General features: G+C 56.2%; 1 protein-coding gene across 1 annotated transcript in view; it reads right to left on the minus strand.

Annotated features, from left to right (window-relative positions):
• Cdh13 (cadherin 13) overlaps positions 1–12,925 on the minus strand; it is a 661,187-nt gene that overhangs the window by 252,642 nt on the left and 395,620 nt on the right. Inside the window, exon 5 of the mRNA XM_048355041.1 lies at positions 8,425–8,577. Coding sequence (XP_048210998.1) covers positions 8,425–8,577 — 153 coding nt within the window. The remainder of the gene's footprint in view (positions 1–8,424; positions 8,578–12,925) is intronic.

The raw sequence follows: 12,925 nt of genomic DNA on the forward strand, positions 1-12,925 counted from the left end.
TATAAAAAAGAACGAGCCTGGCGAATTCTTCTAGAACCGCCTCAGGACGCACAGTTCCGAACGCAGGGGAGGGAGGAGCTCTTGGCAGGCGGAGGCATGGCATCGTCAGATTCCGGCTACGGTGCTGCCCAGCGCGGGCTCGGACGGAACGCGCGTACAACGGGGCCGTCAAAGCTCGTGCTGGTTCCAGGGCCGGTGTCCTTGGCAGAGGTTCTGTGGCGTCTTGGGGGGAGGGGACTCTCTGGGTGTGTGGGGGAGAGGGGGGCCCTTCCGAGCACCCTACGATGGGTCCAGACATCTCTGGCCTTCCCCCACCCCTCCCGGAGAGGATCTCAACCCCATCAGGCTCACCCAGAACCGTTTCTAGCCATCACCAACCATCTCCTGCTCCCCACGCACGCTTGAAAACCACGGGCCTCGTCGCGACACGCCGGAACAACTCATAAGGGCGTGGGAAGCGGCCTGCATTCTTTGCCCTGGCAGGGAAACCTCCTAGACAAAGCACTTTTGCTATAACCACCTTTCTCCCTTGGGGTGGGGGTGGGGCGGGGGGGTCATAGGGTGACTCTTGGGTGTCCCCTTGGGTGCTACTTCTCACCTCCACCCCCCCCTCCCGTCCTTCCCATGCTCTGGGCTACCAGCACGCGCCATCTGCTCTTCACAATCCACAGACTTGTTCTTGGGGGAGGAGGAAGGATGGGACCAGCCGTGGAGACAAGGACTGTTATGTGATGAGGGAGATAATGTACAGACTCTCTAGAAGGTTCTCTGTGCTGGGAGGCACATAGCACTCTGCTTGGACCCAAGTGTGTGGAGCTGGACAAAGTCGGGGCCCAGGAAGATAAAATGCATGAAGCAATGGTGCAACCGTTGTGGGCGGACAAGGCGTTTTCGAGACACTGCCTGCTACAAACAGCCTGATTTCTGTAGTACTGAATGCTCAGGGGAGAGGGAGAGAGAGAGAGAGAGACAACACATTCACATCTGATGGCGCAAGGCCACTTGCAGGGCGGTTGCAGCCTTTCTCCTCGTCGGTCAAGGCTTCGCCATGCCATCTCCAGGAATCAGTGATCGGTCGGAGGAGAACATGGTCAACTTGAAAAGAGCACAGGGCTCCCCGCCTGCCCCTCCCCTGGTACCTTCTGATACACAGGGCCGGCCGGGCCTCGTCAGTGCTCTCTCTGGGCTCAGCCTTCCTTTCCTGGGCTGCGGGAGCTGTGTCCTCTCCTGTCAGCTTTCACTTGGCTCTGGCTTCAGAATGTCAAGTCTGTGACCTTGAAGGAGGCTCCCTTTGGTCCCGGCTGCAGGTGCAGGCCCCCCACCCAACCCTATGATCCTTCCTGCCCGCTGCCCGGGGAGGCGGCCTGGTTGAAGGGAGCCTGGTACTCAAGCAACTGCATCTCCAGAAGAAAGGGAAAGGAAAACAGCCTTTTGGTTGCCTAACGCTTCACTGCAAGCGACGATAAACCCTCCTCATAATAAAGATCTTCAAAACAGATTCCAACCAAACAAATCAGCTCTGGCCAGCTGTGCTCAATAAATAACGTTGAGATAGCCCACCGATAAACTCCTGCACAAGGGAGAACTCAAAGTTTGAGAAATTAAAAAAAAAGAATATATATATACATTTTGCTTTGGAGATTGAGCCAGACTCGCTGAAGAGGACCAGGCAACACATGAAAGGTTTCCTCTCTTCACACAGGGTGTTTGGGGGGGTCTAGAAAGGAAAAGCCAGTGTTCAGACCCGGCATGGGGAAAAGCAAAGGTTTTTGTCATTACATTTTTGTCCCTAGTGCCCGGCAGGGAGTAGGCTCTTAACAAACAGAGGCATTTTTGAATTAATTTCTATTTCATGGCAATTTGAATGTTATTGTTTGACTTGCTCAAATCAATCTTATTTTCCTGAAATGGAAATTGGACGTCAGTCTGTGGCGAGAACCCCTGAGAGGCTGAGGATTCAGAGCTGAGGACATTTAAGCTTCTCCTCCTCCCCGCCGCCTCCTTCCTTCACTGTCCCCCGCCCTCCCCCCCGCCCCCCCGCCCAGCAAGGCCGGGCAGAACCCCCACTATCTCAGCCCTGGCTTCCCGAAACACATGCGACCTTCAGTCTGGCTCAATCCCATCACCACTTGGGCTTCCTCAGGTCAAGTCCACACACACACACACACACACACACACACACACACTCACTCACACACACACACACACACCCCTACTCCCATTCATTCTGGGCCAGGAGAAGTGCTGCAGGAGCCTTTGAGAGTGTGTATGTGTGTGTGTATGTGTGTGTGTGTGTCATAAGAGAGAGTATGTGCCCACATGTGTGTGCATGTGTCTACTTGCACTAGCCTTTGTCACTGGCACCAAAGCTGCGGCTCTTAAGCCCAGCTCTGACCCCATTTCTTAAAGTTGACTTACTCAGCGTCACCTTGTGCCTTGCCACCTATCCAGTGAGTGACAGCAGTCGCCACTGCCCTCCGCCGGTTCCCCCACCAGCTTCGAGAACACATTGCTACCTTGTCCTGGCTGTTCTCTAATCCCAGCCCACCTCCCCCCCTCCGCCCCCAGTCCTCTCCAGTTCCTCCTTCCCTCCCCTGTTCATTCTTCCCCAGTCCAAGACAAACATGCATGTTGAAGACCAGTGGGCGGGGAGCGGGCAATGGGCAGGAACGATGCCCGCTGCCTCTGCAGCCCCGGCCCAGCGGCCCGGCCTCCGTGCCCACTGCCGAGGGACACGAAACATCAGCTGTGTAGCTTGAGTGGAAGGGTCAGAGCAATCAGCCCAGCGTTGCTCTGGCTCTTGCCGGTGAATTTAGCAGTGCAGACAAATGGCCCTAATGGCGCTTTCGGACCTGACGTCATCATGTATCCATCCCCACGGCGAGGGACAATGTCCCTACATCAGCGGAAGGAGTGGCTGCGGCAAAGCAGGCTGGGTTGTAAGGGGACAGCTAAGATGAAAGAGAAAACCCAGTCCTCATGCCGCACTCTCTTCAGCCCCACGAATGGGTACTTGCGTGGGGGTCGGGTGTCTGCTATTCAAAGCCCAGGTTGGGGGTTGGAGAGAGAAGTCGCTCAAGTTGTGACTCTTCCAAAAGAGGTTGTGCTAATGAAGTGCAGGGGAAAAAAAATTTTGTTTCCATAGCCCCGAGGGAGGAAGCAGCTTTGCTTAGTGGACCAAGTAAATAATCAGCCAGAGCACCTGGGTGGCCTAATCCAGGTAAGAGGCAGCCTGCGCGGCAAGAACGCCTCCTCGCTTCATGCCTCAGTTTCACCAGCTGCACCTGGCAGATAAGGCCAGGCTGCAGAATGAAGTGCTTGGAAATGAGAGCAGCCGGACTGGAAAGAGCGCGATGGGACCGCGCGGAGGTGCCAGGCTGGGGAGAAGCCCCCAGATCCCCAATTACTTTCCACTACACTTGATCACAGTCAGAAGGCCGAGAAAGCCATCGTAATTACCTTTGCCTAAAGCAGTCAGAGCACAGATATACGTTTGTTCGCTTGTCATATTTTTATTTCTGGGAGTTCCTATATTTTTAAGCACTTGTGTCTGCAGAGACGCGAGAAGGAAGCTAGCTTCAGACGGGTTCTCAGAGTCAAACGATTGAGACTTGAAACAAAGTACTGTTCCTGCTATGCAACCCCCTCCGGCGCCTCTCATGGGGAAGGGCAGCATGCCTGTGGCGGGGTCCTGTGCCTCTCCCCAGGTCTGAGAGGATGAGGCACGCACGGAGAGTCTTCGCTCCGTGGGTCCCCAACCTGGCTTTGCAGTGGACGTGCTGGGGAGTCTTATGGACCCACAGATGCTCTGTCACACTCCATGCCATTCTGGTCTGACTGCAGCGAGGCACAGGGAGGGAGGGAGGGAGGATGCCCCAGTGCTCCCCAGGTAATTTTCGTGCACAGTAAAGTTTGAGAACCACGGATGCCACGTCGAAGGTCACAGATCTGAGAGGCACAAATGTTGGCTTTGCAGACCCTGGGGTCAGCTTCCTCCCTTCCGGGAGGGGGGGGCCCGGCTTAAGTCTTCTAATGATGCCTTCATCTTCGGGCTTAACGTGCTGGTTTCTGAGAAACAAGCGAACACTCAATAACGTGGCCTTTAACAATTGTCCCCATCTAGACGGAATGGGGCAAAGAAGACCAAGCCGAGCTCACCCAGCTCTCTGGAGCCAGTAGAGGGACAAAAGTCAATTCCGAGGACCACACAGAGCAATGGGCAGATCCCAGGCAGAGACAGGTGGGCCTGGTAGGGGTACAGTGGCTTGTTTCTAAGGCCTCCCTCACAGCGGTGAGTCAATGAATAGGTGAGCTGTGGTGATTTACATGCTTGGGGCTGTGAGGATTTAGATCCATGGCTCTGAAGTTGCCTAAGCGGAACCTGGAGAGAGTGTTAAATCCAGATGTGGATTTAACAGTGCCTCTGACCCAGCAGGTGTGGGCTGGGACTTCTAACCAGTTCCTAGGCCACACTGTAGGTAGAGGTGTGCATGGAAAGCCGTCCACCAAACGACCGCCTTCTAGAGCGTCCCTGCCATCCAGCTGTTTAGCTGCCATCTGTCTGAATCGTGGCAGACTCACCCCCCATGCCTGGGCCTTCAGCTTGAGTTCCAGCTTTCCTCCCACTCGGGGCTCTTCTTGAGCCACGTGACTTGAGAGGACCTTTGTGACAAGTTCCAGATCATGGGTTTGAAGTCACACTGTCCTCAGCGTGGGATGTCATCTGCCCTCGCCCGCGGTGTGTGTGTCACCGACCCCCATCCCCCTTCTCAGAACAGAATTATACCCACGGCAAATCACACCAGCGGCAACGCAGTCTCCCCCAGATGCTGGGCGCATCGCCCCTGTGTCACCCAGATGTGGTCATCAACGAGCTCATCAACTCAACCACACTCTAGCCTGGCTGCATCTGCACCTCTTCAAGGTCTCAGGACCACGCGTGTTCAGACAAGCCTCATTCCCCAGGACAGCAGGGCTTTCTATTGCACTTGAATGTCTTTTTTCTTCTGTCATCTTGGAGCTCTCTCCGGTCACCAGAGGGGCTGGGAAGGGAAGCGTGCAGGAAGGGAGATAAGAGAAGGAACCCTCCCTACTGCCAAGACAGCTCTAATTTCACAGCGACGCTCTTAACCATACAGTCAAAACTTGACCAAGAACTTGGCTCACAGGAGAGCAAGGGCTATTGTATTGAACATGTGAGCCAATATCAGAAAGGGGACATTGAATTCCTGCCCAGGTTCTGGGGCCAAGAACAGAGGTGTTTCACTTGTCTGCTCGATAATTTAATCGGCGACTTTCAAGCTCGTCTTTACGAAGGTTAAATGAGATCATCCTTTAAATATTTACCAGGGAGCCTTGGCGCATTGCAAATGTTCAGAGAATGTTGGCATTAATAATAACAATTCATCTTGGGAAGCCCTTTGGTCTTCAGCCAGCTCATCAGTGAAGATCATCAACTATTTTCACAGGGGTGTGTATGTGGGGGGCCGGGGGACAGGAAGTTCCCAAGCACATAATAGGTGCTCAGTAAATGTTAGTTCTCACACTCCTTCCCCTTTTCCTACCCATGTGAATCCCGCCCACTGTGGCCCCCAGATCCGGATGGCAGTCCCCCTTGATGGCACCGGCCCACTACTGTGGTCTGTCCTCCTTCGTCTGGGCCTCACTTCCTCCATCCCGACCCTCCATCTGGCTCCCCACCTGCCTCACTGACTCTGTCTCCCACCTTCCTCCTGTCCCCCCAGATTGACAAATCTGCAGCCAGCAGATTATAGGCACAGCGTGAGAGAAATCATTACCACCTGCTAATATTTTTATAGAATTTCATAAACTTGGTCATTCATGAATCATTTACAGTACTTTATTCCAATGAAGAGTTCACAAATCACTCAAACGCTGGCAAAATGCATAATAATGAATAATATTTCAGGAAGCTTTGCATTAATATGTCAGCTTCCAATACTGAGAGCCCCAAATTATTTCTCCAGGTGCTGCTTCAGGTCAGAATCATGGGGGGTGGTCAGCCCTTTGGAGGGTGCGGGGGCAGAGGGCATGGTAAGATGGTGGCGGGTTGCAGAACGGGCTGGTATTTAAGGAGTAATAGATCACTCAGCCTGTCGAGCCTTCCCAGCTCAACTGGGGAGGAGAGGGCTACAGGATTTACTGAGTAGAGAGCCGAGTCTAGTTGGGGTGAGGCTGGAGGTAAAATCAGGAAGACGAGATAAAATCACTGGTGGGGAGCGCAGCTCTCTGGAGCTGGAGAGAAACCCATAAGGATTTCAGACCCAGTGCACACCAGCCTTGAGCTCTCCAAGAAGTTGTGTGACAGTAATTTGCCCCTGCAAGTTGGTGTGAGCGCCTCCTCCTTAAGTCTCTTCTGTGATGCAGATTAAACGAGAGAATGCACATTAGGAGCTTTGCACGCTACCCGCCATGTAGCAGTCAACAGGGAGCAGTTCCAGCTGCATACGGGGGGGGCTCACGCCTGTCCTCCTAGCTACTCAGGAAGCTGAGATCTGAGGATCGCCCTTCAAAGCCAGCCAGGGCAGGAAAGTCCACGAGACTCTCATCTCCAATGAACCGCCAGAAAACCGGAAGTAGGGGTGTGGCTCAAAGTGGTAGAGCCTTGAGCCAAAAGAGCTCAGGGACAGTGCCCAGGCCTTGAATTTCAGCCTCAGGACACACACACACACACACACACACACACACACACACACACACACACACTCACACACACACACACACACACACACACACAGCATTACATACTAGAAGGGGGAAATGTTAACACCTGGGCAGGAACTTGCAAGTGAGCAGCATTTAACTTTTAAACAAACAACAACACTGTAGCAATTATAATGTCAGTATCTTGCTCTGAGGCTCCCCGCTTTCAGAACTTGCCGGAGTAGAAAGTAAAACACGGAGGTATGAAGGCAGGAGTCTGTGCTTTGAAGAAGTCTGCCCCTGCCCCTTGGATGACTGCAGGCAGCTGGATTCTGAGCTACTGAGACAGAAAGTTGCTTCACGTAGGCCCTGGACACAGCCTGGAATTGCAACTGTTCCGTGCCAGCATGTATGCACGCGAGACTGACCCAGCTCCCGTAACGGGCAGCAATAGAAGCGGCAAGCACAGGTGACGCGCTAGGCCCCGTCAGCAACGTCCCTGCGGGCACGTGCGCGACCCCGCTGCCCTCCTCCCTGCGGAGGTCACAGGCGAAGCCCAGGACACGCCTCAGAAATCCTCCCGAAGGAGGCCTTCGCCTCCACAGCCATCTCACAACGGCCGTGACCGTCCCCACATGCCTCCGCCCCCCACCAGGCCCACGTGGAGGCCATTGTGTACGCCAAGCTCTGAAATCCACGCCTCGCCCGGCCCCGAGCCTCCTGGCTCTTCCTATGGTCAGCGAGTGGGGACGGAGAGGAGGGCAGACGTCCGCGCTCGCTGCCATTTCTCCCACCGCAGCTGGACGCCCACAGCTGCCAGGCCATCTTTGGTCACTGCCACAGCCAGCTGGCTCTGGAAACTTCCGAGGGGGCCAATAGGCAATTTCAGAGGTGGCTGAGCAGCATCTTGCCCGGGTCGATGACAGAGAGGCGGCTGGACCCTTGGGGGCCCCGCCGACAGGTGCTCCCGGCCTCCTGCTCAGACCACTCAGAACACTGTGGCCAAGGCTTCCAAGGGGGGGAATCGGAGAGGTTCCCGCACCTGCGGGGGACCTGTCCCTAAGGAACCTTCTCCTCACCCGAAATCCACAGCCAGCCAGCAGGGCTGGGGAGAGAGACGAAAGACACACTCAGCCATGGGTGCCGTGCGTGTCCTGTTATCTGTAAACGCACACCCGTCCCGATGCGTGCAAACACGTGCTCCGCCACGCACACCGCGGGCGCTGTGTCCACGACGCGGTGGACCTTCCCCTAGAACCAGCACTTCCTCAGAAGCACTTGACACGGCTGCAGAAAACTGCCCTGCAAACGCCACCGTGCCCACGCCCCGGCTGTGAGATGCTCAGCAAGTTTTCCTACTGGAAGCACCGTGGCCTAGTATAGCGTCGCTTAAAATGAACGCCAACAAGAGGCCAAGCTTTAAACTCCCCATTTCTTAGGTTGCATTTCTGCAAGTAGAATGGCCACGCCTGAGGGTTTTCACCTCCTCCCATTCTCCATCACCAAGCCGGGCTGGAGAAAGCCAAAGACGGCTTAGAGTGCAGGCTTCCTCTGTAGGGCCCGGACATCTCCCAAGGCCCAAAGATGGAGGCAGGCCTGGAACTCCACGGAGGAGACCCCCACGACGAACCTCAGGGTTCAGGTCCGCCTCTGCTCCACCTCTCCTCCCCGCCCCTACAGCTCCAGGCCCAGCACAGTCCAAGCACAGCAACCGTGAGCTCAGCAGGCGGAGGGCGCCGCAGGCGGGGACAGGGTACTCACTTGGTAGGTGGCGATCATTTCTCTGTCCAGGGTCCGTGTCACGGAGACGCTGCCTGTGTTCTCGTTGATCCTGAAAATCCCTTTGGGCTCTTGATCCACTCCCTTCCCGGTGAGCCGGAACTTGGAGCCCTCGGGCCTGTCGCTGTCGACCACCTGTTCGGAGGAACAGAGCAATGTTTACAATGGTCCCGAAGACCCCGGGAAAGCCCGTGCTGGCTGATCTCAGATGGACCCAGATCGCCCCCAAATAGCATGGTCACCCAGCACCCTCCATCCCGACAGGCCGGTCTTGGGGAAAGCTTGCCAGTGCCCGGACTCTTGGCGATGGATGGAGGGTGTGATAACACCGGTTTGGTTTTGCAAGCAAGACAGGGCAAGCAGCAGACAACACTTGTTCAGTGATTCTGCACGGGTACGGCACCGTGCAAGGTTCTAGGTGCTTCTGTGCCTTCCGTCACCCCTGGCCTCCCCTGTCCGCCTGTCTGTCCTGGGTACCAGACTCCGTGGAGGAGGAGCACTTCACATCTGCTTTCTAAGACCCCGGAACGGTGCTGTGGCAGGAGAAGCTGGTTATTCGAAGTGAGTCACTGACCCACCCAGACACCGCCATTCCCCGGGCTGCCTGGGAGGGGACCTGATGGAACTTGGAACGGCATCTCCGGTTTCCCGAGACATTGCTACCCAAGACACTGGCATTTCTGGTTTCCTGAATTTAGGGAAATCCATGCCCTCACCCCCAGATTGGAGACCCAGGCTCGACATTGGAAGAATAAACTTAGTAGGTAAAGGAGGAGGGAGGCGGGAGACCGGGCAGAAGTAGCGAGGACATGGGCAGTGGGCAGGTGGAGAACCTAGAACCTTCCAGAACTGGTGAGTCGTTCGCATGGTTTGAGTCCAGGGGAGTCACATCTTCTGGAGGTGCTCGTGGCGCGTGATCGTGACCAGGCAGAGGAAGAGCTCCTCCACCGCTGTATTCGCAGAGACCCGCTTTAGAATTGACACCGAAGTGTTTATCCACACTTAACGCTACTTTCATTACAAGCCCCCGTGAATGTTAATCTGACGGTAACAAAACGGTTTAAAGGCCATGGATGTAGTAGACGTTTTGGATTCGTGCAGATAGCGGAACGGAAGCAGATTCCGGTGCCGCTGCTTGGCCAGTGAGCAGGAAGCCACCAAGCCTGCAATTCTTCTCACAGACACCAGGTGGCAGTGGTGCCTAAGGCAGCGTGCACTTCCTGCCCAGTCACCTGGCAGAGCCAGTCGAGGCCCAGCAAATCAAGCCGGCAATGCACACGCAGGGCTTTGTTTTTCGTATTTCCCCCCCCTGATTTAAAATGTTCTTTATTGAAATACACTGACGGTTTTAATTAAACACCAATTACCTCTGTTTGCGTTTTTAAGATGAATGGAAAATAGGATCATTTAGAAAAATAAGGCATGTCACTCCTGATGAAAGGAGTTTTTAAATCGCTACTTGACTTGATTGAATCCACCTGACAGTCTTCCGCTGCCTGGACCCCGCGGGAGGTCAAGAGCCAGGGCTTCCGGGGCTGGCTGCGGGCTGCCGTGCCGGCTGCCCGGGCTCGGCGCACAGCCCTGAACACCGGCGCGGGTCTCCTGGGGACCCACACGGCATGCATGGACGAATGTCACAGTCCCAGCTTGGCCCGAGACCTCTCCTTCTGTGGCTCCCAGATTTCCCCTTCTGCCCAAATGGGACAAGACCCAGGGCTTACAGGGACAGTAAAGTCCCTAGCTGGTGCTTGGTGAATCATAGGTAACTACTGCAGCACCGACACCAATGTCACGACAAAATTATACCGCCATTCGTGGGCAGACAGGCAGCTCCCGGCATAAAAAGCATCTTCGCTAAAATCTATACATAAAATCCCTTGTGGATCACATCTGTAGCTCAGCTGCAGGGCCCGGCTGGGGTAGCTGGTCAGTCAGCATGTCACTCTGTGGAATTAGACTCCCTCCCTTCCTCCTCCAGACATACCTGACATGGGTCCTAAAACCTACAAGACAACCCACAGGCGTGACTGAGGTTGCTGTCCCAGCCCGAGCAGCCATTCCTGGAAGGGCCTCGGGGCCCGATCTCCTGCCCCTCACGGGCTGGCTGCTGACCCACCCGGAGAGGCCCCAGGGCCCCGTGCTCCCTCCTGAGCCGTCCCGAAGTGATAGGGGAGACACCGCGCCCAGACGTTCTGGAAGCACGAAGCCAGGACGGGCGTCATGGAGCGGGCCCGGCCACCTCCCATCCCTCCACCGGCCGCTGGCTGTCACGGGCGAGCTGAACTCTAAACTCGGAAGTTCTCCGGGGTGTCTTCCCTTCAGCCGCGGAGGTGGGGGGCAGCTCCTCCTCCTCTCTCTGAGAGCCTGAGCCACTTGACCTTGCAGAAAGCAGCAAGGTCTCCGGAGGGGAGCCCGCTCAATTAGCACTTGCTGCTGGATTGAAAGAACCCGGGGGAAGGAGCGTGGCCTCGCCTTCTCCGTTGTAGCTCGTTCTCTCATTCTCTGTCGTGGTGGCCTCTGGGTAGCACTGTCTAGACTCTGCCTCCCTCCCTTCCTCCCCTCCCCCCCCCCATTCTCCCAGGCCCACCCATGCATTGAGCCTGTGTCTGCTCCTCAGAGCTGCTTGCGTTCAGTCAGCCACGGGGTGGGGCCGCCTTCTCCTGGAGGTGTGATTCCTGGCCTAGCAATCAGCATCCCCTGCCATCGAAAGAACCCCAAGCCCCAGGCCCCGGGCATCTGGGACTCAGAAGGGGAGGCCAGCGATGGAGGCCCCCAACATCTCCCGGTCCCGGGGCACACGGAGCTTGAACAGCACCGCTCTGGACAGACAGCCCCATCCCAGCACGCCAACGGCGCTGGCCCTCACCTCCTGTACGCGATGCCGGCCGTCTGTGTGCTACCGTCATTCAAGCCCTATTTTGCACATGATGCCTCTTTTTTTTTTTTTTTTAATTGGTCATGGGGCTTGAACTCAGCTCCTGGGCGCTGTCCCTGCTCAAGGCTAGCACTCTATGGCCTTGAGCCACAGCCCCACTTGCAATTTTCTGGTGGTTAGCTGGCGATATGAGTCTCACAGGCTTTCCTGCCTGGGCTGGCTTTGAACCGCGATCCTCAGATCTCAGCCTCCCGAGTAGCTAGGATGACGGGCCTGAGCCGCCAGGGCCTGAGCCCTTAAAAGTCGTTCTCTCGGACCTCAGGAGAGTGCGGCTGCCATCGCTGGCGTTCCCGAGTCACCCACTGCCTCGCTAGCTTCTTGGTCCCGGGAAGGGTGTGTCAACAGCACGCCGCTCTCCCTGCCTATCTGGTGACGAAGCCGCCCGGGTGGCTGCACCGGGGGCCTGGCACAGCGGGGACGAGGATGCTCCGTGAGGGGCGGGGCGGGGCGGGGGGCCGAGGCTGGAGGCGGGACTCAGCCGCGTGGCCTGGGTGTCCAAGGACACGGCGTGACGAGCCGGCGCCCGCTTCCACGCTGCCCGCCACGCGTGCGTCCCGGGCCGTCCGGGTCTGAGGCGCGGTGTGGGAGGCGGATGTGGGCGCCCTATAGGGGCCGGGGTCGGCGTGGGTTCCGTTGGCACCGGTTTTTCTCCCATGGTTCCTTCCTTCCCTCACCCCAAACCCCACACCGCACCCCCATTGCCTTTAGCAAGCGAGTTTTCTCCACGGCATAGACTCATTCTTCCAGGTGGCCGTTCTTCATTAGGTCCTCCCGCACTGTAAATCCATCTCTGCCCAGGGAAGGGGCAGATTCAGACAGACTAGGGGACCCCGGGCCCGCAACCCTTCCCAATCCACCCCCCCCCGCCCCGCCCCCTCTCCTCCCCCCCCCTTCAGCCCCAATCTCAGAGCGCCCCTGGTGGCCTGGTCTCCCTCTCCAGTTGTGAGTTGCTGACCTGAGCTCCACCCATTCTTCCGGGGGGGGGGGCGGGGGGCGGGGGGGCTGTGGCTTTCCCTGTGCCTCCTGGGCTCCGTTTCCAGGGTCACCCATCCCCATACCGGCGGCTCCCGTGACCAAGTCTGCTGCCCTCCCCCCCGAACCCCCCCCTCCTCATTGCCCTGGCTGTGGAGACAGAGGGCAGGTGGCCTCGTGGTGGGCAATGGTGACTGCCCCCCCCCCCCGCCCCCCCGCCGGCTGTTAATTCCTTACTTGTTTTCACATCTCCTGTGCCTCGAAGCTGGAAGGCACTTGGTTAACACTTTAAGTGAAGAAGTACAACTTTATTTGCGTGCTTTTATAGGGTCATAAAATGCCCCATCAATTCACAAATTAAATATAAAAATCAGGCCTATTGTACTAATCTCTCTCTTTTATTTTTATTTTTTTTGGAAATGTTCGCATTTTATATGTACAACATCGGTACGTTTTAATTCCTTATTTAAAATTCCCCAAAGAGTTAAATCACGTGGGAATAATATTGTCCTTTCCGCACGAAGGTGGGGGAGATATTGTCTTCTTAATCCCAATACTGTTTTCAATTTTGTAGAA

The sequence above is a fragment of the Perognathus longimembris genome, chromosome 10, assembly GCF_023159225.1.
Source record: "Perognathus longimembris pacificus isolate PPM17 chromosome 10, ASM2315922v1, whole genome shotgun sequence".
Classification (NCBI taxonomy): Eukaryota; Metazoa; Chordata; class Mammalia; order Rodentia; family Heteromyidae; genus Perognathus; species Perognathus longimembris.